Genomic DNA, 22,560 nt, shown 5'->3' on the forward strand with positions numbered 1-22,560 from the left:
TATGCAGCTTCTCCAGAGTTACTACGTTCCGCTCGTCTGGTTCTTTGAACAACGCTGTTCTTGCCTTAGTTTTTGGTGGATGGTCATGTCTGAGTAGGATGGCAGACGGACAAATCATGCTCTGTGAGGTGTTTAAAGCTTGGGACATTGTTTTCTAACCCACCCCCTCCACAAACTTCTCCCCAACTTTGTCCCTGACCCGGCTGCTGTCTTCCTTGGTCTTCATGAGGATGTTTGTTCTTTAATGTTCTCCAGCAGAACAGCTGGATTCATGCAAAAAAATTAAAGAACACCCAGGGACTTTTTTTTTTTATACTTATGTGACGTCTGAAAAGTAAACCAGTGCGACAGTTTAACGGTTAGCGGATACTTTTTGGCCAGAGAACGGGAGCTACATGGGCGACTGACTCACCGTGAAAGCTCGGCCTGTTTATTAAGTAAGATAATAATGGTTGTTGTGAACTGTTATGACTTGTTAATGCAAACACAACGAATGCAGTATTTTAAGAAGTGCCTTTTTAAATTTAAACCTGGGGGGGCAGAACTAGGGGCTTTCAGACCCAGGTTCCTATACCAGTGGGTTTATAATTACTGGTTGATCAAACTTGAATGTCTCAGACTGAGAGGGAAAACAGGAGCACCAGTGAGAAACATGAGGCATGGAAGAGCGAACACATATCACACAGAATGGTCCACCCAAGCCCTCACACTGAAATCATAGTGACAATCTGCCTAATTATAAAGATATTTTCTAAATTCCCCACCCTGTAAAACAAAAAAATAAGCATTTTGTTGAATGCAGTGCCCAGTGACTAATAGGATCTTCATCTGCTCGAAGGTTTGCGCCCAAGAAGAACTTTGCGAGCGGTTCTGTGGACGGCTGAGGAGCAGGGTGGTGTCGGAGCCCAACGTAACTTCAAGCTTACACAAGGTACTGCTGCCGTGTGCTGATTGTAAAGGGTGGGGGGGGCACCACAAAAGAGCCCAAAAGCAAATATTGTTCCTGCTGAAACAGAGCGGGCCGGGTCAGAACATTGTGAAATTGCTGTGTACGAGTGTGGAAATGTGCTTCCAGCAGCAGACTGGGGAGCACTTGGCCGCTCCCAGATTTTCTCTGCAGCAATCAGGTCTTACCGTTCCTTCTTTAGAGCTGGACTGCCCAACCAGGCTCTAAAAGCCGATAAGCTGAACACTTAATACAGAGATAAAGAGTTCACGCGTTTCTGAAAACAACTGATCATTTTTCTTCAGGATACTGGAACTCCCCTGAAGGGCTTTTTCATGCTCTTTCTAAAAACGTGTAAATAGAATCTTCCATTTCCCTTTATTGTAAAGATGCTTTAGCGACTCTAGTGCTGTTTATAGCGCGTTCTCGCTTACCAGCCTTAGTGTACAAGTAGTGCTGCCACAGTATGTTTTGTGTGTACAAACCACCAAACAAACCTGACATTATGTGTGGCTCTGTTACCTTTTTCATGTTTTTCCCAACTTTTTTACCCCCCACCATTTGCTTCGTCCTTCCCTCCTGCTTTACTTCCTCTCCCCCACGCAGGAGAACATCTCCAACTTTACCTGGTTATGGAGTCTGACTTGGGGACGTTCACCCCGATGGCTCTGCAGTTTACTGGCAGTGACGCGGCACGAAAGGTGGGTTCAAGGGTCAAACTGCAAAACTTAGCTGTTGTTGTTAACAGACTAAAAGACATCAGTTCTACAGCGGCTATGTGGAAAAAAACTCACATGGTAAAAGATAACTTATTTAGGTCAAAATTTGCTTTTGCACTGCAAAAAGGGAACTAAAAGTAAGTAAAACTTTCTAGAAATTTGTCTATTTTTCATTGATTTGAGCAGGTAGATAAGAATATTTGCCAATGGGATTAGTAGTTCTACCCCTAAAATAAGATAATTAGATATTCTGCACTTGAAAAATGATGATAGAGATGAATTGTTCCTACTTTAAGGGCAAAAATCTTATTCCATTGGCAAATAATCTTATTTACCTACTCACATCAAGTAAAAATGCACTAATTTCAAGAAAAATGTACTTAATTTTGGTTCCCTTTTTGCAGTGTGGGATTAGGAAATGTTTGACTACTGTTACAGATGGAAATACTAAAGCCTCATTATCATGTGTTGTATGTAAAGGTACTTTTGTACAATGTTAAAGCATCAGTATTACTAGGGTACTTATGCTTTATGCGTCAATGCTTTATTCATTGTGCCCTTTACAACGGGCACAATGGGCTTTACGACAAACAAAACATGCAGAGATGAACAAAACAAAGAACAGAACCATAAGAACAGGCAGTAAAGATTAAAAATCAAGAACAGATCTCAGGGCGTTGCTTGCTATTAAAAGCCAGCCTGAATAAAGGAGCTTTGAGGTTTGATTTTTAAAATACTTGGACCAGTGGTGGAGCGTAGACCCAGGGGGAGCTTGTTCCAGAGTCTGGCTGCTGCCACTGAGAAAGCCCGTTTACCTCAGCGTTTGGACCGCTCCTTGGTGCACCGTATAAAAACTGATTTGAAGACCTGAAAGACCTGCCAGGCACACGAAAGCTTAGTAATTCAGGAAAAAACGGTTTCCTGTTTAGCTGCTCCAATAAGAGCTTTTTATGTGTTTTAATATAAAACATTCATATTGTTCCCATTTTGTGTTTTTTTCGTCTTCATTTACAAGATCATGTGCTGTCCAGATGTCTCTGATCCATCCATACATCCACTCATCTCTTTGCTCTGGGTTTTGACACCACTTCAATTCAGTTTTATTTATATAGCGCCGATTCACGACACGTGTCATCTCAAGGCAATTTAGAAAGTCAATTCAATCAAATCATACACACAGATTTGTCAAAAGGTTTCCTATCTAAGGAAACCCAGCAGATTGAATAGAGTCGTTGACTTGAAGCATTCACTCCTCCTGAAAGAGCGTAGAGCAACAGGGACAGTCGTCTGCATCGATGATGTCTTTGCAGCAATCCCTCATACTGAGCATGCATGCAGCGACAGTGGAGAGGAAAACTCCCCTTTAACAGGAAACCTCCAGCAGAACCAGGCTCAGTGTGAACGGTCATCTGCCTCGATCGACAGGGGGTTACAGAAGACAGAGCAGAGACACAGAAAAGCACAGAAGCACACATTGATCCAGGAATCCTTTCTATGTTAGAAAGGGTAAAGGCAGATAGTCTGTCTCCCCTGGATGATGTCACAGCTAAACAGAACGCCAGACCAGGTGTACCTACTCTGAAGAGAAAAAAGGTAAACTGAGAGAACATAAATCTAAAAGTTGAGGTGTTTACCTGTTTTTTTTATGTTTTGTATCATTGCTCTTACGCCTGTTTTATGTTTCTTAGTTCATTTTATATGAACTATAGCACTTCGTATAGCACTTTGGTCCTGTATGGTGTTTTAAAGGGATTTAGAAATAAATCTGGATTAGGTTGGATCCACCAGTCTTTCCGTCCATCATGTTATCCATCTCCTTAATAAAACCCATTTCACATTTTTTGACAAGGCGTAAAACCATCAGCTTGTATATCAAGCTGTGAAACACATGACGGTGTTTGTATCGACAGGTGATGGAGGAAGTGGTCAACCTTTTGGCCCCCATCAATACAACCAAACTGGAGGCTGGCGCTGAGGGCACGGATATTTCACTGTGGATGCAAGCAGGAGTCCCAGGTCAGTTTTATCGACATGTCCGAGTTCCATCAGCAGCGTTTATTTACATTGGGTGCAAATGTAGAAAAAGGAAGACGTTTAAACATATGCATGAAAACCTTACATTTTACTTTTAGGAAGATAAATAAAAAGGGAAATACCCGCTGGTTGAGCATTTCGTTTTTGTGGCTTCTTTTCTGCTGAAACGGTGAACTATAAACGGAGTTTAGTAGATCATAGGGAAGTGAGGACAGGGGTTTTGTTTCAATGGAACCACAAAATGAAACTTTAACATGTCCGAAAAGAGGATATAAAGCTGCCAGCGAGTCTCATAGAAAGTCAGACAACTGAAACCAGACCTGTAACTGAGGCCGAATGTTGATTACCGTGGAAACACAAAACGATCTTTAAATATTCTGTACACTAATCTTAAAGCATGAAGAGGAAAATATGTTGCGGGTTACTTTTCAGAACCTCAGCACTAATAGATCACTTAAACTTAGTGGTTCAAACCATCTTCGCCTTTGGTTTTTGTTAATATGGTTGCGTATTTTCATCATTGGACAAAAAAAAAAAAAAGCGAAGAGCTCAGTGTGTCATTCAAAGGGCGTTCCTCTCCATTGCTTTCTTTAGCAACGCTGCAATCAGCTTGCCCGCTTACTCAATAGTATGCACGTAATCTGTGCCAAAGGCAACAAAAAAAAAGCTGTCAAATTAATGACTTTAGCACTGTGCAAGATCATTTACTGTGCACAGGCTTATTGTTAATGAAGACCTTCTGATCTTTAGCTCCTCTGACCCATTAGAATTTCACTTTTCAGGGTTGATGGATGTTTCCATTTTGTACTTTTTTTTCCTAAATGTATTTCCAAAGAGGAATTAACTCGGAGAACAATTGAATGAGCTGCTACAGATAAGCAGCAGTCCGAGGGCCGTTCTTGCAAAGTCACCGTGTTATTGTTGGGTGAGGGAACAGCTTTGGGAAGTCCAGAGGGGAAGGTGGGGCACAAATACCACAGTCCGTTCAGGTCAGTCTTGTTTGGTCAGCTTTAATCGATCTGTCACATCGTGTTTGTTGAGCAGTTTTCATCCAAGCAACTTTGCAAGAGAAAACAAACCACCGTGGGTTATGTCTCATTTAGCTGCCGTGCGAGAGCACTGAGGCTTTACGCTGCAAATATTACAACCAGCTGGAACTAAGAGAGGTAGAATAATAGCAGTCCTGTTCATTATGTATCCAAAATGATTCATGCTTTTGGCCCTTTAATGTGAGGAAGTAACCTTTTTATCTCTTAACGTGATTCATTTTAGGGTGACCCAGGGTCCAGGTTTGCAACGGGGAGGTTCTTGTCTCCAATCAGGACCTGAGCTCAGGACTTTAGGGTGGCCACTCTAGAACATTGACTTTGCTGTTCTTATATCCCTTTGTTAACTAATTTAGTGGGATGCCATGGGTCGCTCTGGTTAGAAGACCGATTTGTGCCAAATTTGAAATTCCTGACTGATGGATTGAGACGTGGCTTTGGTATTTCCACACTACATTGTGTCGTTGCGACGCCACCAGTTTTGTCAGGCGCAGCAACACACCCCAACACCATCACACTGCCACCCCCGTAATTCACGCAGCGGGGATGGTGTTCTCCAACCTGACTCTCACCAGATGGATGTTGTAGCTCCACATGACATCCATCTGGTGAGTCAGGTTGGGTGTTGTCGAGCTCAAGAGCTTTTCTTTTTTTTCTCCCCCTGACATATAACAATAGTCTTAGTTTCATCCGGCCCCAGGACACGTGCTCAGAAATGAAAGGCCCTGCCTCTCAGTGTATGTGCAAACTAATCTGGCTTTTTACGTTGCTTAAGGAGTAACGGCTCCTTCCTCACCGCCTGGCCCCTCAGACCAGGGTGGAACACCTTTTCATTCTGAAGTTTGTTCACACACTTTGCACCACGCTCATCCCTCACACCCTGAACTCGTCTCCTTCCTGACCAGTATGTTGGCGGCCAGGACATCCCCCATACGGTTTGTACTTGCATATAATTGTCAGGGTGGATCAATGTAGAGCAGGGGTGTCAAACATACGGCCCGCCGAACAATTTAGTCTGGCCCACTGGCTAAATGGATTATCATTATTAAAAAAATAAATAAAATATATATATATATATATATATATATATATATATATATATATATTTTTTTTTTTTTTTCCCAGTGTCCTGTCTGGCAATGTGGCAATAAGAATTGTTGTCTTAATGCCAAAAAGAGCTCATCAGATTTGACTTTCACAAGTGGAGCAGTACTGCTTTTGCCATGGTGCTCCGCTTGATTTATGAATGTGAATAGTTTTATTATGATTCATGCAGGGAATATCTCAAATTATATTGACACTACAATAGGAAAGTAGGAGAGGAAAGGAAGAACAAGAAAAAAAGGTGAAAGAAAGGAGATAAAGAGAATGATAAAAAAAAATGTGAATGTTTTTCAACATTGTATAATCACTGTGATCAGTTCTTATGCATAATGCACAAGTAAATGTTTAACGGAGTACAAGTATTGTAGAAATTGCATACTTTTCTTAAAAGCGCTGAGGTTATTCATAATATATTGTGTAAAAGTGAAATTCATTTAATATAAAAATCAACAAGTCCACTTTTATTAGTCATCTTGCAATGACTTTACTCGTGTGGCCCTCTTGAGATCAGATTAAGCTGTATGCGGCCCCTCAACCAAAATGAGTTTGACACCCCTGATGTAGAGCCTCCAAGCATCTAAAGGTCTTCCCCAAGGATAAAACAAGACCTCTAGATCCCTCTACAGCTCTCTTCCTGATATCTTGGCTGATTTCTTTCCATTTTTCCATGATGTCACACAAGGAAGCAGTAAGAAGCAAACTAAATCCTGATATCAAATTACCAACATTGCGTAAAGGCATAGTAATCTAGTTTTTAAACGCATGTCAACTTCTGACTTTAAGGAAAGCAATAAAAAAAATCTCTTCTGTTATTCTTAAAGCAAATGGAAATCATTTTGTTAATCCCAAAGGACCTAAAACGGCACACGTCTAATGCCAGACTAAACAGTGTACCTGGTGCAAATAATGTATATTAAAGCTACAGGTGACACCAAACAGTGATGAGACCTTAAATAGTCTGCAGATATCATGTTTAAGCACATCTCTCAGCTGAAACACCCAGCAAACATGCAGACCACAGACAGCTCTGTTAAACCTTCATTATTACTAATATCTTCATAAAAGACTCATTTCAGTCTTCCCTTTTCAAGCCAAATGAGGAAAAAAAAGGCATGCACTGAAGAAGGAATGCAGGAAGGATTTATTTATTTTGACAATTCTCGTTACACAGACTACTTTGGTCTAAGGTCACAGAGTGGGTGACGAGCCTTGGCACTGTAATTTCTTAGCCATTTCAAAGCTTTGAGTCATTTTAGTGTGATTTCTTCCCTTGGAGCCGTGGTCTCTCTGGAGCCGTTACCAACAATAGGAGCTGCTGAATTAGCTCCTTTCCAGGCAATCCGTGAGAGCAGAAATCAAATGAAGTAACAGGGACGTTTCTGGGCTCTGACAGCTTCCGTGTCTCACAGGGCGCGCTCGTATCCCGGCGCAGATGGCCAAGCATGACATGTAATCAAGCCTCACGTTGGCGCTTTTCTAGGTTAGGTGTTGGATTAAGCTTTTTTTTTTTTTAAAGTCTGCTGTTCTCCAACCTGATCCAAGACGCCGTTGCCAGAAACGAAAGTAAAAACAGCTGCTGCGCCTCAGCATGCCGTGGCTCATGTTAAATTCGTTTTGTCCTGAACTACCGTGGATCCGCTGCTCTCTGAGGGGCCCTCTTCTTCCTCCTCCTCCCCCTCCTCCTCTGCCAGGCTGAGTCGAGGTCTCTTCTCCGGCCGTGCGTCCGGGAGCAGCAGGGGGCTGTCTAAGGGGAGGGTCTCTGTGCAAACACCACAATCTCGGCTCCTCACTCTAACCTGCGTGTCTGCGACGCAAACAGAGAGAAAGATGTTAAAAAAAAAACAATGCATTTGAATAACATTTAAAATAGACACCAGCAAACTTTAGCATTTGTATTAATTTATTTGTTTTCCAGTAGTAGAAATAGTTTTCATACAGAGTACCTGTGCTCCTTAAGTTACTGATGGACTCCTTGTTCAGCTGTGTGCTGACTGTTCTTGTCCCCGGGAGCTCAATGGATGGGAGGTCAGTCTGGGAGGCCACGTGGTTTACAGCAGACGGCACCGGATATTTGGGTTTTACACGATACTCCTAAACATTGAGACAGATGACGGGGAGGCTTTAATCGCCGGGTTAGCATTACATTTATGTTTTGAAATAAAAAACAATAAATCTCAGGTCCCATCGAAAAACAACAGTGAACAGTGACTTATAAATTCCAAAAAAAGTAAAAAAACAAAGCAACTGGACTTGTTTTCCATAGTTGAAGATGTTTCGCTTCCTCTCCAGGAAGCTTTCTCAATTCAAAAAGTCTGGAGTAATGTGGAGTAACAAGCTTTATACTACTACCTAACAAAGGCCTTTATCTAAGCCATTACAAGGCCAGGAGAAAGCTTCCTGGAGAGGAAGCGAAACGTCTTCAACTACGGAAAACAAGTCCAGTTGCTATGTTTTTTACTTTTTTTGGAATGACCATGACCTGGATGACTGAGAATCTTCACCAGTGACTTATAAAGCAAATTCTTTTTAACTTGTGCCCCTAAAAGCTTTAATAATAATGCCAAGTATGCCACACAAGCCTAAGTTTTACGAAGCTCATACAAACCGAATCGTGCCACCATCCATTCATTGCGTCTGATCTATTTGCTAATGCCTAATTTCTTGATGCGGAAGAAGATGCACTGCCAGGCAACCAAGCTGTTTCATTGCTAGTACATCAGCTGTGGCCTGTATATGTATGTATTTTTTGCCATACGCCCAAAGCAGAAGACTGTAACGCTGCAGACCAGGGCTGTCCAAAGTCATGTCCAAACCTCCAGGGCACGTTTGATTTGTCGTCATGATCCAACACGCCTGGATCGAGTTATTGGGTCAATCGGCGCGTTCCATTTGCCTCGAAACTTGAAACCAACGAGTCGCAGATTACGTCACCGCTGCCTTTTTTTGTGTTCCCCGTTCTCTTTTGTCTGACAGCAGGGGAAAAATAATGGATGCTCGCACAAAAGCCCTTGTTAAACGTACAAAAAACAGTCAAAGTACGATGTTGCTGAGAGTGGCAGCCATCGCGTCGGGGATGATTCTGTTCCACCGACTTCCCGACCCATAAGTCCGACTTTTGTCCGAAATTTCTGACTCAAGAGGTTGAAAAAGACGAGCACCGAGGACAAATGGAGCACAATAAATAGCAGACCTCTGCAGAGCTAGCTGACATGCTAAGGAAGTATCTCTGCTATTTGAATCAGCTGTGTTGCACCAAGGACATCTAAAACCTGCAGGACACCGGCCTTTCAGGACTTAAACTGGACGCCCCAGCTGTAGACCTAAGCATTTATTTATGTTTAACAAGTGACATTACCATTCTCCTATTCGCTAATATCACATCCTTCATGGTTTCCTGACGCCATGCAGCCCTGGCTGCCTTCATCTCTGCAGCTTGTGCACATTTTTCTACTAAACGTATTTCTTTCTATTAACCTCCCATTAATATGCATGGATCCAGCACTGTATGAACAGTCAGCTCTGGTTCTGGTACATCCTCAGGGTCCTTATCATTTTCAATGGAGGAATGCTGTGTTTTTCCAGGGTCGATTTAAAACATAAAATACACAAGTTCACTGTAGAAACTTGGCACATATTTCTATGTAGGAAGGATTTGTGCCTACAGAAATTGGAGCTTTTGGACGCTTTTTTCAATAATTTTATTGGACAAAGATTATCACCAACAACTTGATCTTCTATTTCCTTAAATGGAAAATGTTTAATCTAATACCAAGTATTTTTCTTAGCCATGTGTTTTTTTTTTTATCTCCAGGTTAGTTGTGTTATTAGGCACATTTAACAATCATGTCTAAATCCATATCTGCTCATACCCCCCTCCTTACTGATGTATCTCCTAAAATAAACATGTAAGAGAATGGTTTTGTATCAGTCAGACGTCCCCTCCATATTAAAAACTCATCACGTACGACTCGCTCATCTGATTGGCTGAAGCTTCCCCGAGACGCTCAGCCTAGCCAATGACGTGATCGGTATTATGCCGACCAGCTTTTCCTTTGTATCATTTACGAGACTGGAGCAGCGCACAGCCAAAGCAACAGGAGCACATTTAGTGCACACTCTGCAGTGTTTAGCTAGTCCACCACAGCTTCCGGTACTTACAAAACCTCCCGAATTCAACTGCAGGTTCTGCAGAGTCGGAACCGCTCCATCTTTCAGCAGCAAGCGCTTCGAGTATCCACAGTAGAACTGCGCCCAGTTGAGGAAGCTGTCCTGGGTGAAATGAGCCGCACACAGCAGCAGCCTGGGGTTGTACTGCGTGGGGACGGTGTTGAAGAGGAACCTCAGCCACTGCTCCTTCTCCTCGTCGCCCCTCGGCAGTGCATACAGGGTGGTTTCACCATCGCAGTTCAAGATGCAGCGCCTCCTCATCTGAGCCATGCCGCTAGCCTCGCGCTCGCTCAGAGGCAGAGCTCCACCGGAAACACGTGACCTCTACAGGGGTCATCTAACGGAAGTTTCTGTTTCTCGTTTGTTTCAGCGATCGTTTTTTTTTTAAACATATTGAACACTAAAAGCACTATATGTTCATTCACTAAAAAAAAACGTGTAGCATTTAATCAACTGAGAAAAATACTGCTTGTGCATTTTTGAGGCGCGCAAAATAGTATAACATGAAGTCAGGAAAAAAAATTTAAATTAAAAACAGATTAAAAATATTGACAGGGGGACACTAGTTCATTAAACAACTTCAGTTGTCTATAAGCGAATAATTAATTGGATTAACTTATTTGTTTCAATTTAGTCCAGTAGGTTTTCCCGCCTGTTGTCTCAATATCGCTGTTAATGTTCAAATTAAATCTTTGTCTTAAAAGTTCCCTGGATGGAAATTGAAAATTTTAAAAAGAACCTCATTAGCTCTTGGATTTATGGGATATTTAAGGTAAGTAGTCCTCCACCCTTTAATCTCTGAGTCAGAAAACAGATATTTATAATGGGGTTTTTGTTTGAATTCCCGTTTGTCAATTTTCCACCTCATCTATCGCAGACTCCATTTTCTTTTTAATGTATTCTACGTTTCGATCTGTCATCTCAAGAGCCCCATCATCTGCATATAAGGACTTTCTATTATTCTCAACCTGAGAAAAATATAAAATAATAATGGACTACAAAAACTACCGTGGGGTTCCATTACCTCTGAATACTGCGTTCCAACTTCACCTGCATTTTCCTGTTGCTCTTTGTAATCCAAATACGGTTAGAGGTAGATCTAAAGAATCTCTGCTTGCCTCTGTTTTTTCTAAAACACTGGAAATCTGCAACCGTACTCTGCTTCAGTGTCTCGCCTTGTCGGGGAGATCATAAAATCTTTGAACCTTTCAGCTTCATTGCCACAACTACTTAGTACTGGCAATTCATTATTCCCTCTAAACCCACTCATTCTCTTAACCATGTTCCAGACTTCTGATAGCTGTACTTCCCTACAGATACACTTACAGTATTGCCTCAGAAATATCTGTTTTTGATTTTTTATGGTTTACCTTACTATTGCTTGTGCCCTTTTTTATACTGGATTAAAATTTCCAGTGAATGCAATTTTTTAAGTTTCCTAAATATTTATTTATTGTTTTTATGGCTTCCCTAGTCATTAGTCCACCATGGTACTCTCCCACCACCATTAGTTTCCATGATTTTAAGTACCTTTTCAGACAGAATTATTTCTTTGACTAACTTTTTTTCCTTTAATTTCTCTACAACCATCATGTAAAAATCTCTGCTATTCCTACATCTTATGGCAATAACTTTGATAAATATCCCAGTTAACTTCTTCCCACGTCCATCTAGTGGTGTTTATTTTGTCATAGCTTATCTTTACTCCTATTTTAGACATTCTAGAGTAGTGGTCGCTGCCTAATGGGGAGTGCTTTAATAGTTTCCATGAGCTAATACTTCTGAAAATGTTCTGCTTCTGTATTTTGTACACCACATCGTGTTCCTTCCCCACTATTAATACACACCAAGTTATGACCATCTATATATCCGTCAACTACTTCACCATTTGTATAAGTTTTATTACTTCCCCATAATGATGTGAATAAAATCCCCACACCATAAAGCTGCCTTTCAGTGATTCCCCGACAAAATCCAAAATTCTTTGACTTCTCACACAGATTATAGAAATAAATATCTATACTGCCTTTTTGGTCCATATCTTAATCTTAATTAGTTCATATAGTGAACTTGCATTTATTATCTTATAATTGATTCCAGTTTGCTTGAAAGTTGCAAATCCTCCTTCCACAGTAGAATATTTCTCTCTTCTAATTACATAATCTTTTAAACAAAGTCTAACTGTGGTTTCAGCCATGTCTCTGTATACAAGTTATACCAGGTTTGTCTTTTAAACTGTCGACATACTTCTTAAATAGTTATCCATTTGCAGTCAAGCTGCTTGCATTCCACTGAAACAAGTAAGATTATTGTGAGTGTTGAGGTAAAGTCAGAGGGTTGTGAAAGATCTTCGATTATAGTTTTGATTGTTTCCCAATACAGAGCTATTATTCTTGTCCTTTTGTTTTGGCTTTTTGACTGAAGGGAGCAGTTTATTATATACCACGAACAGTCATTGTTTCTTTCTTCAAATCACACCCTTCACATTTCCTGGATTCATTAATCTTAGTTTAATGAATCCAGCCTTCTTTATGGCCTCTGCACTGCTGATGCCTTGATTAAACTTAAATCTTTGGATTTCTGCTGCTCTTTTACCGACTTAATCATCACAGTTCAACTTTGCGCCTTCCTCGTGTTCCTCACTACTTTCCACACCCCTGTTTTCCTTTGCTTGCTGTAGCAACATGTCCAAATATTTGACATTTAAATCGGTGAAGTGGTGGGGAAATATACAACTTGACGTCTTAGCCCATAATAAGCAACATATATGTTTCCCATGAGTTTATTTTCTTTAAAAGTGATCAATAGTGATAAGCTGTCATATTTGATTAAATTTCTGGTAGTTTTAATACATTTAACCTCTTTCACTTTAGCATTTCTGATCATTACATTAGACCAATCAAAAATGAATGTTTTAAGCACAAATGTCAGGCTTCTAAAAATTATGTCCACTTCTATGCACTCAATACTTGGCTTGTCTCCTCTTGCGTGAATTACTACACCAATGCACCGTGGCTTTGAGGCCATCAGCCTGTAGCACTGCTTAAGTGTAATGGAAGCCCAGAATGACTTGATAGCTGTTTTCAGGTCATCTAACTTGTTGGGTCTGGACTCTCATCTTCCTCTTGACAAGAACTCATAGATTTTCTATAATCTTCAGGTCTGGGGAATTTTCTAGCCAATCAAGAACATGTACACCATGGTCACTGAAGCAGCTTTTGGTACCTTTGGCAAAGTGGGTAGGTAGTGGTTACCAAGTCCTGCTGGGAAATAAAATGAGTGTCTCCATACAGCTTGTCAACAGATGGAAGCAGGAAGTGCTGTACACTGCAAAAACGGATCTAAAAACAAGTAAAATGTTCTTAAAGTTAGTCTATTCGTCCTTGATTTGAGCCAGTAAATAAGATTATCTGCCAATGGAATGAGTATCTTTGCCCCTAAAATAAGATAATTAGACATCCTGCACTTGAAATAAGATGATGGAGCTGAATTGTTCCAATTTTAAGTGGAAAAATCTTATTCTATTGGCAAATCATCTTATTTACCTGCTCAAATCAAGGACAAATACACTCATTTAAAGAAAGATTTACTTATTTTTAGTTCTGTTTTTGCAGTGTAAAATTTCCTGGTAGACGCCTGCATCGACTGTGGACTTCAGAAAACACAACAGACCAGAACCAGCAGATGGCACGGTTCTGGTTTGTTCATCACCATATCCCAAACCCAAGCTACCTGGATTCTGTGCCTCTCAGTGATAACGTTGGGTAGGATTTAGACTAGAGCAACAATGATAAAAGGCTTTGAACGTTTAATGGAGCCTTCCAATAAGCATTATTCCTCAAAAATAGAAACCCACTGTGCAACAGGAGTATTCATCAGATAAGGAGTTAAGAAGCCTCGTGGTAACTCTGGAGGAGCTGCAAAGATCCACAGCTCAGGTGGGAGAAACTTGACAGGAATAAACAAAGAGCTTTGGATTTCAAAAGTTAGACCTTTAGGGATGTTTGCCAAGGACAACGCCACGAGAAAACAGCTTCCTGTAAGCCATGTAAGGGGCGTAGCAAGCATTTAGAAGAAGGCAGCCTGCTGGCATGATACTTAAAGGAACGTTTTGTCCTACATGCAAACCACTGTGTGTGGTAGAAACTGAACCTAAACACCATGCTCATGGTGAAACACAGTTGTGGAAGCATCATGCTTCCTATGGAAGCTGGTCAGCGTCCTCCTTCCAGCAGGACGAACCTTAGCTGGAACACATGGAAGCATATTCGTGTTGCACCGGGCCAATCAATGTCCAGACCTAAACCACTTTAAGGAATGTGTGGCAATATTTAAATTCAGATGCTCACAAGACGCTCTACAGCTATTTTTCAAAGGATGGGCAAACATTTCAGACTATTTAGGCGTACGACTGATGCTAAAGGACAGTCGACTCAGAGGGGCTGGATAGGTTTACAAGGCACCACAACTAGCAGATTTAATTTGACCTGTTACCACCGTGACCATTTTTCTCCATGTTGCCCCCAGGTGCCAGCCTCCATGTGGCCGACAGTCGTTACTTTTGGTTCCACCACAGCGAGGGCGACACCATGACCGTCCAGGATCCTCACGACATGAACCTCTGCTCGGCCCTGTGGGCTGTGGTTGCTTACGTCGTGGCCGACCTGCAGGACATGCTGCCGAGATAGCACTACTCAAACTGATCAAAATCTGTACCCGTCCCACGTTTTACTGGACGAGTTTCAGTTTCTGCTCAAAGCAACATGAACTGAGGGTTGGAATGAATGAGAGGACATAAAACCGGACGCACAATGAGGGGGAATGAAAAGGTTTATAGAAAGCCCAGTCTACTTGAAACAATGCTTAAATGTTCAAACTATCAAGATTAAAAAAAGAAAAATACACACTAGCCTCATGGGTGTTTTCACTTTAAATACCACACAACAATAACTGGGTAATACGGTATGTATTTACAGATCTTCACCACAGGGTTTCACGAGAGTAATTTTTTTTTAAACTTAAGCTGGATTTCACTGGCATTGTCAGTCATTTCTGTAAAAAGCAAAACAAAACCAACATCCTCCAGCTCCTCCTGGAGGATCCCAAGGCCTTCCCAGGCCTTTAAACCATGTTGCAGCTTAAAGAAAACTGACGTGGTTTTAATTCTTCGTTTTTCATACAAAAACGTCCTTTAAAATTGTCTGCCATGATTAGTCCTGTTAAATTTAAACTAAAAGATCAGCAGATATTTGATCCCAAAGACACAAAGTGTTTAGAAAACATGGGCAAAGCCCCATCACAATAAATAATTGGGTTCTAGACCCTCAGAATGGGAAATAACTTTTGGCACTAGTGTTCTACAAATCTGCCAACTGTCTTCATTTGTCCTTAGAGCAGTAGTGTCTGTGGAGTTGTTACAAACCAAGAGAGCTAATCATGTTGCTACAGTCGCCTATCAGACAGTCAATGAGAACAGAGGTGGGGGTCTGGCAGCTTTTCTCTGTTTCAAGCTGTACAGACGTCCCATAGGATGAGGATTAAGGCAAGTCTTCACAGCAGATTGCCTGATACAAAGTCACCTTGACCAGGATGTGCTACACCACAGCAAGCATTGGTCAGTTTTTATCTGTGGCACAAAGCTTCAGCTTTTCTGGCCTTTTTTGAAAAGACGTTGAATTAACTTTTTCCCAGCACCAAAGAGAAAAGCCACAGGGACACGTGTTCATATCCTCTGGTCCAAGAAGGTATTGCTGCTGCATCCCAGCAGCTCACAGGTTCACACTGAACTGTTTTTGTCCCGAGGCGCTGTCGATGCGGTGACGTGCTCCGAGGTGCCTTCCCCCACGTCTTCCTGGCTGTCTCGACGTCTCTTCGATGGTCTTTTCACCAGTATTGGTTGTAGGAACAGCATGGGACTGTCTAAGGGCTCTGTGCAGACGCCACAATCTCGCCCCATCGGTTTCACCTGCGAAGCTTCAATAAACAGACAGAAGAGTGCTCAAACGAGTAGCATTTGATTTACATGATCAAAGTAAAGAACAGCAAACTTTCTGGATGGGATTTTTAACTCTTTTAACTTTAGGCATGTAGACATGGTCAACATGATCGGCTGCAGTTCAAACCAAGCATCAGAATGGGGAAGAAAGGAGATTTAAGGGACTTTTAACGTGGCATGGTTGTTGGTGTCGGGCAGGCTGGTCTTAGTGCTTCAGAAACTGCTAATCTACTGAGATTTTCACAAACAACCATCTCTAGGCTTTACAGAGAATGGTCCGAAAAAAAGAGAATATCCAGTGAGCGGCAGTTCTGTGGGCGGAAATGCCTTGTTGATGCCAGAGGTCAGAGGAGAATGGCCAGACTGGTTTGAGCTAATAGAAGGGCAACAGTGACTCAAATAACCACCCGTTACAACCAAGGTGGGCAGAAGAGCATCTATGAACGCACAACACGTCGAACCTTGAAGCAGATGGGCTACAGCAGCAGAAGACCACATCGGGTGCCACTCCTATCAGCTAAGAACAGGAAACTGAGGCTACAATTCGCACATGTTTACCAAAACTGGACAATAGAAGATTGGAAAAAACTTTGCCTGGTCTGACGAGTCTCGATTTCTGTCGCGACAGTCGGATGGTAGGGTCAGAATTTGGCACCATTAACACGAAATTATGGATCCATCCTGCCTTGTATCAACGGTCCAGGCTCTTGGTGGTGGTGGTATAATGGTGTGGGGGGACACTGTTATACCACACTTTGGACCCCTTAGTGCCAATTGAGCATCGTTGCAACGCCACAGCCTACCTGAGTATTGTTGCTGACCATGTCCATCCCTTTATGACCACAGTGTACCCAACTTCTGATGGCTACTTTCAGCAGGATAATGTGCCATGTCATAAAGCTGGAATCATCTCAGACTGGTTTCTTGAACATGACAATGAGTTCACTGTACTCAAATGGCCTCCACAGTCACCAGATCTCAATCCCCTCGAGCACCTTTGGGATGTGGTGGAACGGGAGATTCGCATCATGGATGTGCAGCCGACACATCTGCAGCATCTGGGTGATGCCATCATGTCAATATGGACTGAACTCTCTGAGGAAGGTTTCCAGAACCTTGTTGAATCTATGCTGCCTCTCCTTGTTTACTATTTTGCGCTTTCGGTCACGTAGAAGCACTTTGTTTACCGATAGAGCAAAAAGCATGAAACACAGAAATAAAATATAATAAGCCAACCGGACACGACAATTTAACCTGAAAACCTTTGTGTGCAGCCAAGGAGAGCTAGAAATTCAAAAAGTCCACAGTATGTGACTAGTTTCCTGGAAAGCGACATACCTGTACTTCGATAGTGATGTTTTCTGGTCAGCTGTGTGCCGACCGATCGTGTCACGGGGGAATCAGGTGGAGGGTCTGTCTGGCACGCCACGTGTCTGACGACGTACATCACCTGACACTCTGGCTTCACGTCACATTCCTAAACAGCCACACAGAAAATGGGAAGACGTTACACCCCTCACCTCAACACCACCTTCAAGTAGGGCTACATAGATAGATACATTTGAACCTTTTAAAGATTTAATATTAGGAAAATCTGAATTGTCTTCAATTGAGAGAATAGCATGCAACGCTGAATGTATGTTTAGGAAAATATAGCGTCAAAATATTGCAAAGAGGAAATATTTTTTAGGGCCGCCATCTTGTTTTACAAGCATGTTTCACAGCTTGTATTTAGTTGCCAGACAAAACGCAGCATTTAAAAACTATTTTTAAGTACTTTTTGTGAAATGAAAAGGAGGAACAAGAACAAACAATTTAAAAAAAACAAACAAACTATTTGTCGGATCTGGTATAATAAAATCTGAGATTTTATTTTTAAGCCACATCGGCCAGCCCTACCTTCTAGTGCACTTTATAATAGGAACTGACAAATTACAGACTGGTATCAGTGTTTAAGGCCACGGCTGTTGTGTGCAGTTTGTCCCCAGGTTCCCCACCACAAAAGTGCACTTTTTTTTAACAAAAGGTTAACTGATGCCATGTTCATGTAGCTAATCGCTGATTTGCAGACCTGGTACATGGAAAAAAAAAAAATCATAAAAAAATAAAAGCATCACAAAACAATAGATTGAGGTTTACAAACTAGATTTGAGCCACTGTTTGATTTTATCGTTAAATGTGCTCAGCTCTGGAAGAGATTTCAGTTCAGCAGGTATGGTATTCCAGATGTGTGGCCCTTTTACAGCAAACACGCTCTGTCCAAAAGATGTTCCACAGTCTGCCGTTTCCATTTACTAATTTAATTTGATAATAATTGACTAATTGCACGATCTAGCGAGTTCAGTTTGTGTGTGTGAATAAGCAGGGAACTAAGGACGACTTTTCTCTGCCCATGGCACAGTGAGTAGCAGAGCCAATGATATGCAGCAGCTCCTCTAGCAGGTATGTAAACAGAACAGCATGGCAAGCATGTAAGCGTAGCCATTTCTCTCAAAGAAACCGAAGAAAAATCCCTCCATTTAGCCTCGTTTTCTCGGTAGGGGTCGTGCACGAGCGTGAGGTGAGTGTTTAGTGCATTGTCCTGGGGCTCTCGTGAGGAAAACAAAAACATAAACAAAAGAGTTGGGGGCGGGGCTTACAGTTGAAACTAAACTGTTCTCCTCATGGTGTGAATCTATGCAGAATCAGGGATGGTTCCTTTAAAAATCCATCCACAGCCTACCTGAACACCATCCTTTGAGCTTTAAATACCTAACAAAAACGTCCATAAAGTAAACATGTCATTATTCCGACATTTAGACCTAAAACAGATAACATTTAGTTTCACATAATGTCACGCAGTAAGAAAAAACGTTTAAAATGTATATATGAATGTCTGGTTTCAGGTCGGTAGATCCAGCGGATGAAATACTTCATTAATTCGCCATCTAACGTGAAACGACAGACCCTGGTGCGGCTATCAAGTCGCTGCAGCGTAAAGCCCATGTAACGCTGACCAGAGGATGACGAGTAATCATGAACACAAGTCGCACGTAAAATGTGTTTTAACGCAGATGCATTCAAATAGTCACCAGAGTAAATAAATATATATTATATGTGAATTATGTGCGCCGTTTTGAAGTAATTTCGATAAAACTTGCTGTATAAGCGAAAGAGCACGAACATTCCTCAATCGGCTGCTCCGGAACGTGACGTCACAAACAGAACGAGTACCGTGCATCCGGCAATAACACTGTCTGCTACCACTACGACTTCCGCTACAGATTTATTAAATCTAATTAATAACTCTTACTGTATGTACAAAATATATATAAAGAAGTCTGATATATCTACAAACTCCACCTCAAGCATCAGCTACTCAGATACCGAATATATACACACACGAAGAAACGGAGTTTGAACAAAATGAACCTGAGGAGACTATATCTAACGATGGCCAAGACATAGAGCCATATAGATGCGAACCGTAGGTAGGTAGATAGATAGAGACCCTAAAGTAAACATGTTATAGGCACAAGTATGCACTCACCCTTTGAAAGTTCAATTTTGTTGTTGCCAAGCGTCTTTTAGCAGCTCTGGATTTGGAGGTTTCACGCTCAGAGGGTAGGCCTACAGGCTGTCCACGTGGTCCAGCATTATGATCCGTGGGAGAGGCACAGGCTGATGGTATGTTAGACGATTTGGCTGGCTTGATTGTTGGTACTGCGCCAGGCTTCAACTCCAACTTCCTTTTGAAGCCCATGCTCCATTGTAAGTACCCCTCAAAATCCTCGCTCGTGAAGTGTGAATTGCATAAAACACTTTTGTCATTGCCGGCGATCCAGTCCTTTCGCGTTTCTTTTACGAATTTGTCCCATTTCTTCCGGACCTTTTGATCCTTCGGCCAAGTATGTAGTGATACTTTCTGGCCTGCACTAGGCTTATAAGCGACACTACAGCCACCAAGTACGCACCTAGTAGGCATTTTATCGTGGAATTAGTTCGGCTTTTTTTTTTTTTAAAGCGCTTTCTCAAAGTAGACGTGGATCAGCAGATTTGGTGTGTGAAAGAAGATCCCGGAAAACAGCCATATATATCCTTGTTCGCCGTACCGGTTGCGCAACGTAAACGCTTGCGTGTTTCTATGCAAGTTCGCTTCGCGCGCGTTCTCGGTGTTCTTGTACTGACGTCACACTTGTCGGAAATGGCCGATCGTAAACGAAGGCAGCACTTGTAAAAAATGCGCGATATTTCATATATAAACTTAATTTGAACACTTTTGACACATAAATATTCAAAGTTTATCGTGTTCTGTGAGTTATTCAACGGTTTTCAGGATATTTTTTCGGTACAAGACTTAGACTTTAACTCTAACCAATAGAAAAGCCGCGTCAGCTCACCTGACCGGGCTCTGGCTTTACGGTCGCTAAGCAGCGCGGCGGCTCGGGCATGGCGGAGCTAACTGGTGGACTCGGGCTCCTCTCTTGCTTGCACTCAACCTTGATGGGCGACGCGGCGTTCTTCATGATCTCTGCGGGGTATATCGTAGGCACCTGGAAGTCATCAACCAGTTCCAGCGTCCTAACCCACCCCATCGACCAGGCCATGTGGTTCTTGTAACAGGCCGGAAGGAAGTGCTCGCTGCAGATCCTCGATGACGGAGTGTTGCCGCTCCACCGCGGCTTGGTCCTCCTCACGAACTCGTTCCAGGCGTTTGTCGTCTCCAAGTTATCCGGGAATCCATGCAGGCTTCTCACGTACGGCTCAGGGCTCTTCCTGCAGCCCTGGACGATACAAGTAAAGACCATTAAAGGGGGGAGTCCATTAAAAACGTGCAAATAAAGAAGGGGGTTGGGGAAAGAAATACAAAAGAATACCAACAAACGCACGTTAACCAGTGACAGGCGCCCATTGCGACGTCGCCATGCGCATGCGCGGTTTCTCTGCCGTTTTTCGTCATTACCGCCACCATCTGGAACGGAGGATCGTTCGTTAATAAATAGTCAACACCAGAGCCGGTGAAAGGATGTCTGGGGCCCTTGTTTTTGGAGGCCTTTCATTTGTCATCATGCTGATATTCCCTTTTACCCGTGCCTCCTAATAAATTTGAATATCATTGAAACTTTTATTTAATACCTTTTATTGCGAAAAGATCAATTGAAATATGCATTACACACGGTGTGACACATTTTAACTGTTTATTTCAATTGTTTTGTTTGTTTCTTTCAGATAATTGTAATTATCTAGGTTTACAGCTAATGAAAAATCCTAATTATGTACCTCCAAATATTTAAATGTTACATAAGATCAACAATAATAATAATAAAAAAAAGAGAATAATTTTAATACAGAGACTTTACAGTTATGTTTTGGGTTACAATCATGGTTGGAGCTTGTTGACCTGACCAATGCCCCCTGGCCCCTAGCAGACATTGATTTCCTCATTGATACCCTCCATAATAAATGTAATTTCCAGAAAGGGTACTTTCTAAAGAAACTGCCGGTTCAAAGAGCGGTGTATCTAAGCATATTAATGGAAAGTTGAGTGGAAGGAAGATCTGTGGTAGAAAAATGTGCAAAGCAACAGGGATATCTGCTCCCTTGTGAGGGTTGTGAAGCAAAGTTCATTTAAGAGTTGGGGGGAGATTCACAGGCTATGGACTACAGCTAGAACTGGTGCTTAATGTCCTCTTTTCACTTGGCCTGGCTCTATAGGTTCTGCCTGCTTTGCAGGCATTTCGATAAAAGCCCCAAAGCAGGACGTTTCCAGGACATGAGCTACAACTATTCCATTGTTCGAAGTCTGCTCCTAAGATGAGAGTAAAGTTTAGCTTCATTGTTTGTTTTGAAAATCAAGGCCCCAGTTTCCCGGGGAAGAGTGGAGAGGCACAGAATGAAGGTCCACTGAGAAGTTTACATATTGATGATTTAACAATGATTATTTAAATATGCGTATTCCATCTAAGATTTTCATCAAATTTGTAAAAACTCAATTGCTTTACTCTTTCTAACTTCAGATTTTTATCTTTAGTCGTATCTTTAATACTTTTCCCATGCAAAAAACAAAAAAACATACTGTGATTAATGGCCTGAAAAACAAAAAGTAAAAACCTTCTGTTCTAGTAAATTCTTTTTGGGTTTTTTAGCAACAATTTTTAAGTGTTACAAATTGCAAACTAAGAAAAATAAAAACGGAATTTATTACTTCTATTTATTATTAATATAAGAAAAATCTATGTACCTGTACATGTCCTTGCTAAATAAAAGTCTTCACACAGCATGATACTGACACGCCTATATTTTAGGGTGGGGATGGAGATGGCCATGTCTGCAGCTGATTCATACTCTTTCCATGATCAGGACTCCATGACATGTTCAATGATGGGGATAGTTTTAGAACCTAACATAGGTTTAATAAAAATGCGCACCACACTTTTCAGATATTTATATGTAAAAAAATAAATAAATAAATAAATTGATATACTGAAATTTGGATTATATGAATCCCTTTGCACTGTATTCAACATATTTTCAGCATTTCACTTTTTCCATAATGTAACGCTCTCATTT

The 22,560-nt window shown here is 41.6% G+C and overlaps 3 protein-coding genes across 5 annotated transcripts in view; 2 read left to right on the forward strand and 1 right to left on the reverse strand.

Moving 5' to 3' along the window:
• LOC105917273 (carboxypeptidase Q) overlaps positions 1-14,920 on the forward strand; it is a gene marked incomplete in the record, with an annotated part of 60,195 nt that extends 45,275 nt beyond the window's left edge. Inside the window, 1 exon segment of the mRNA XM_012852030.3 lies at positions 14,731-14,920.
• On the forward strand, positions 1,578-14,910 carry LOC118560299 (carboxypeptidase Q-like). The gene is made up of 3 exons (XM_036131214.1): positions 1,578-1,647; positions 3,576-3,681; positions 14,544-14,910. Exons 1-3 carry the CDS (start codon positions 1,579-1,581, stop codon positions 14,702-14,704), a joined length of 336 nt encoding a protein of 111 aa, XP_035987107.1. The 5' UTR covers position 1,578; the 3' UTR covers positions 14,705-14,910.
• On the reverse strand, positions 6,968-21,015 carry LOC105917276 (THAP domain-containing protein 10). Of its 3 annotated transcripts, XR_004929233.1 has the most exons (4): positions 20,391-21,015; positions 17,350-17,488; positions 7,793-7,940; positions 6,968-7,653 (listed from the first exon to the last, which is right to left on the reverse strand). XR_004929233.1 is itself a non-coding variant. In XM_012852033.3 (3 exons), exons 1-3 carry the CDS (start codon positions 10,284-10,286, stop codon positions 7,448-7,450), a joined length of 633 nt encoding a protein of 210 aa, XP_012707487.2. In that variant the 5' UTR covers positions 10,287-10,343; the 3' UTR covers positions 6,968-7,447. The 3 variants fall into 3 exon arrangements, 2 of the variants coding, with proteins under 2 accessions (XP_012707487.2, XP_035987078.1); XM_012852033.3 differs by lacking the exons at positions 17,350-17,488; positions 20,391-21,015 and adding an exon at positions 10,008-10,343; XM_036131185.1 differs by lacking the exons at positions 6,968-7,653; positions 7,793-7,940; positions 20,391-21,015 and adding exons at positions 14,968-15,989; positions 19,541-20,324.
• Positions 21,016-22,560: the final 1,545 nt, after the last annotated feature.

The sequence above is a fragment of the Fundulus heteroclitus genome, chromosome 3 (genome assembly GCF_011125445.2).
Source record: "Fundulus heteroclitus isolate FHET01 chromosome 3, MU-UCD_Fhet_4.1, whole genome shotgun sequence".
Lineage (NCBI taxonomy): Eukaryota > Metazoa > Chordata > Actinopteri > Cyprinodontiformes > Fundulidae > Fundulus > Fundulus heteroclitus.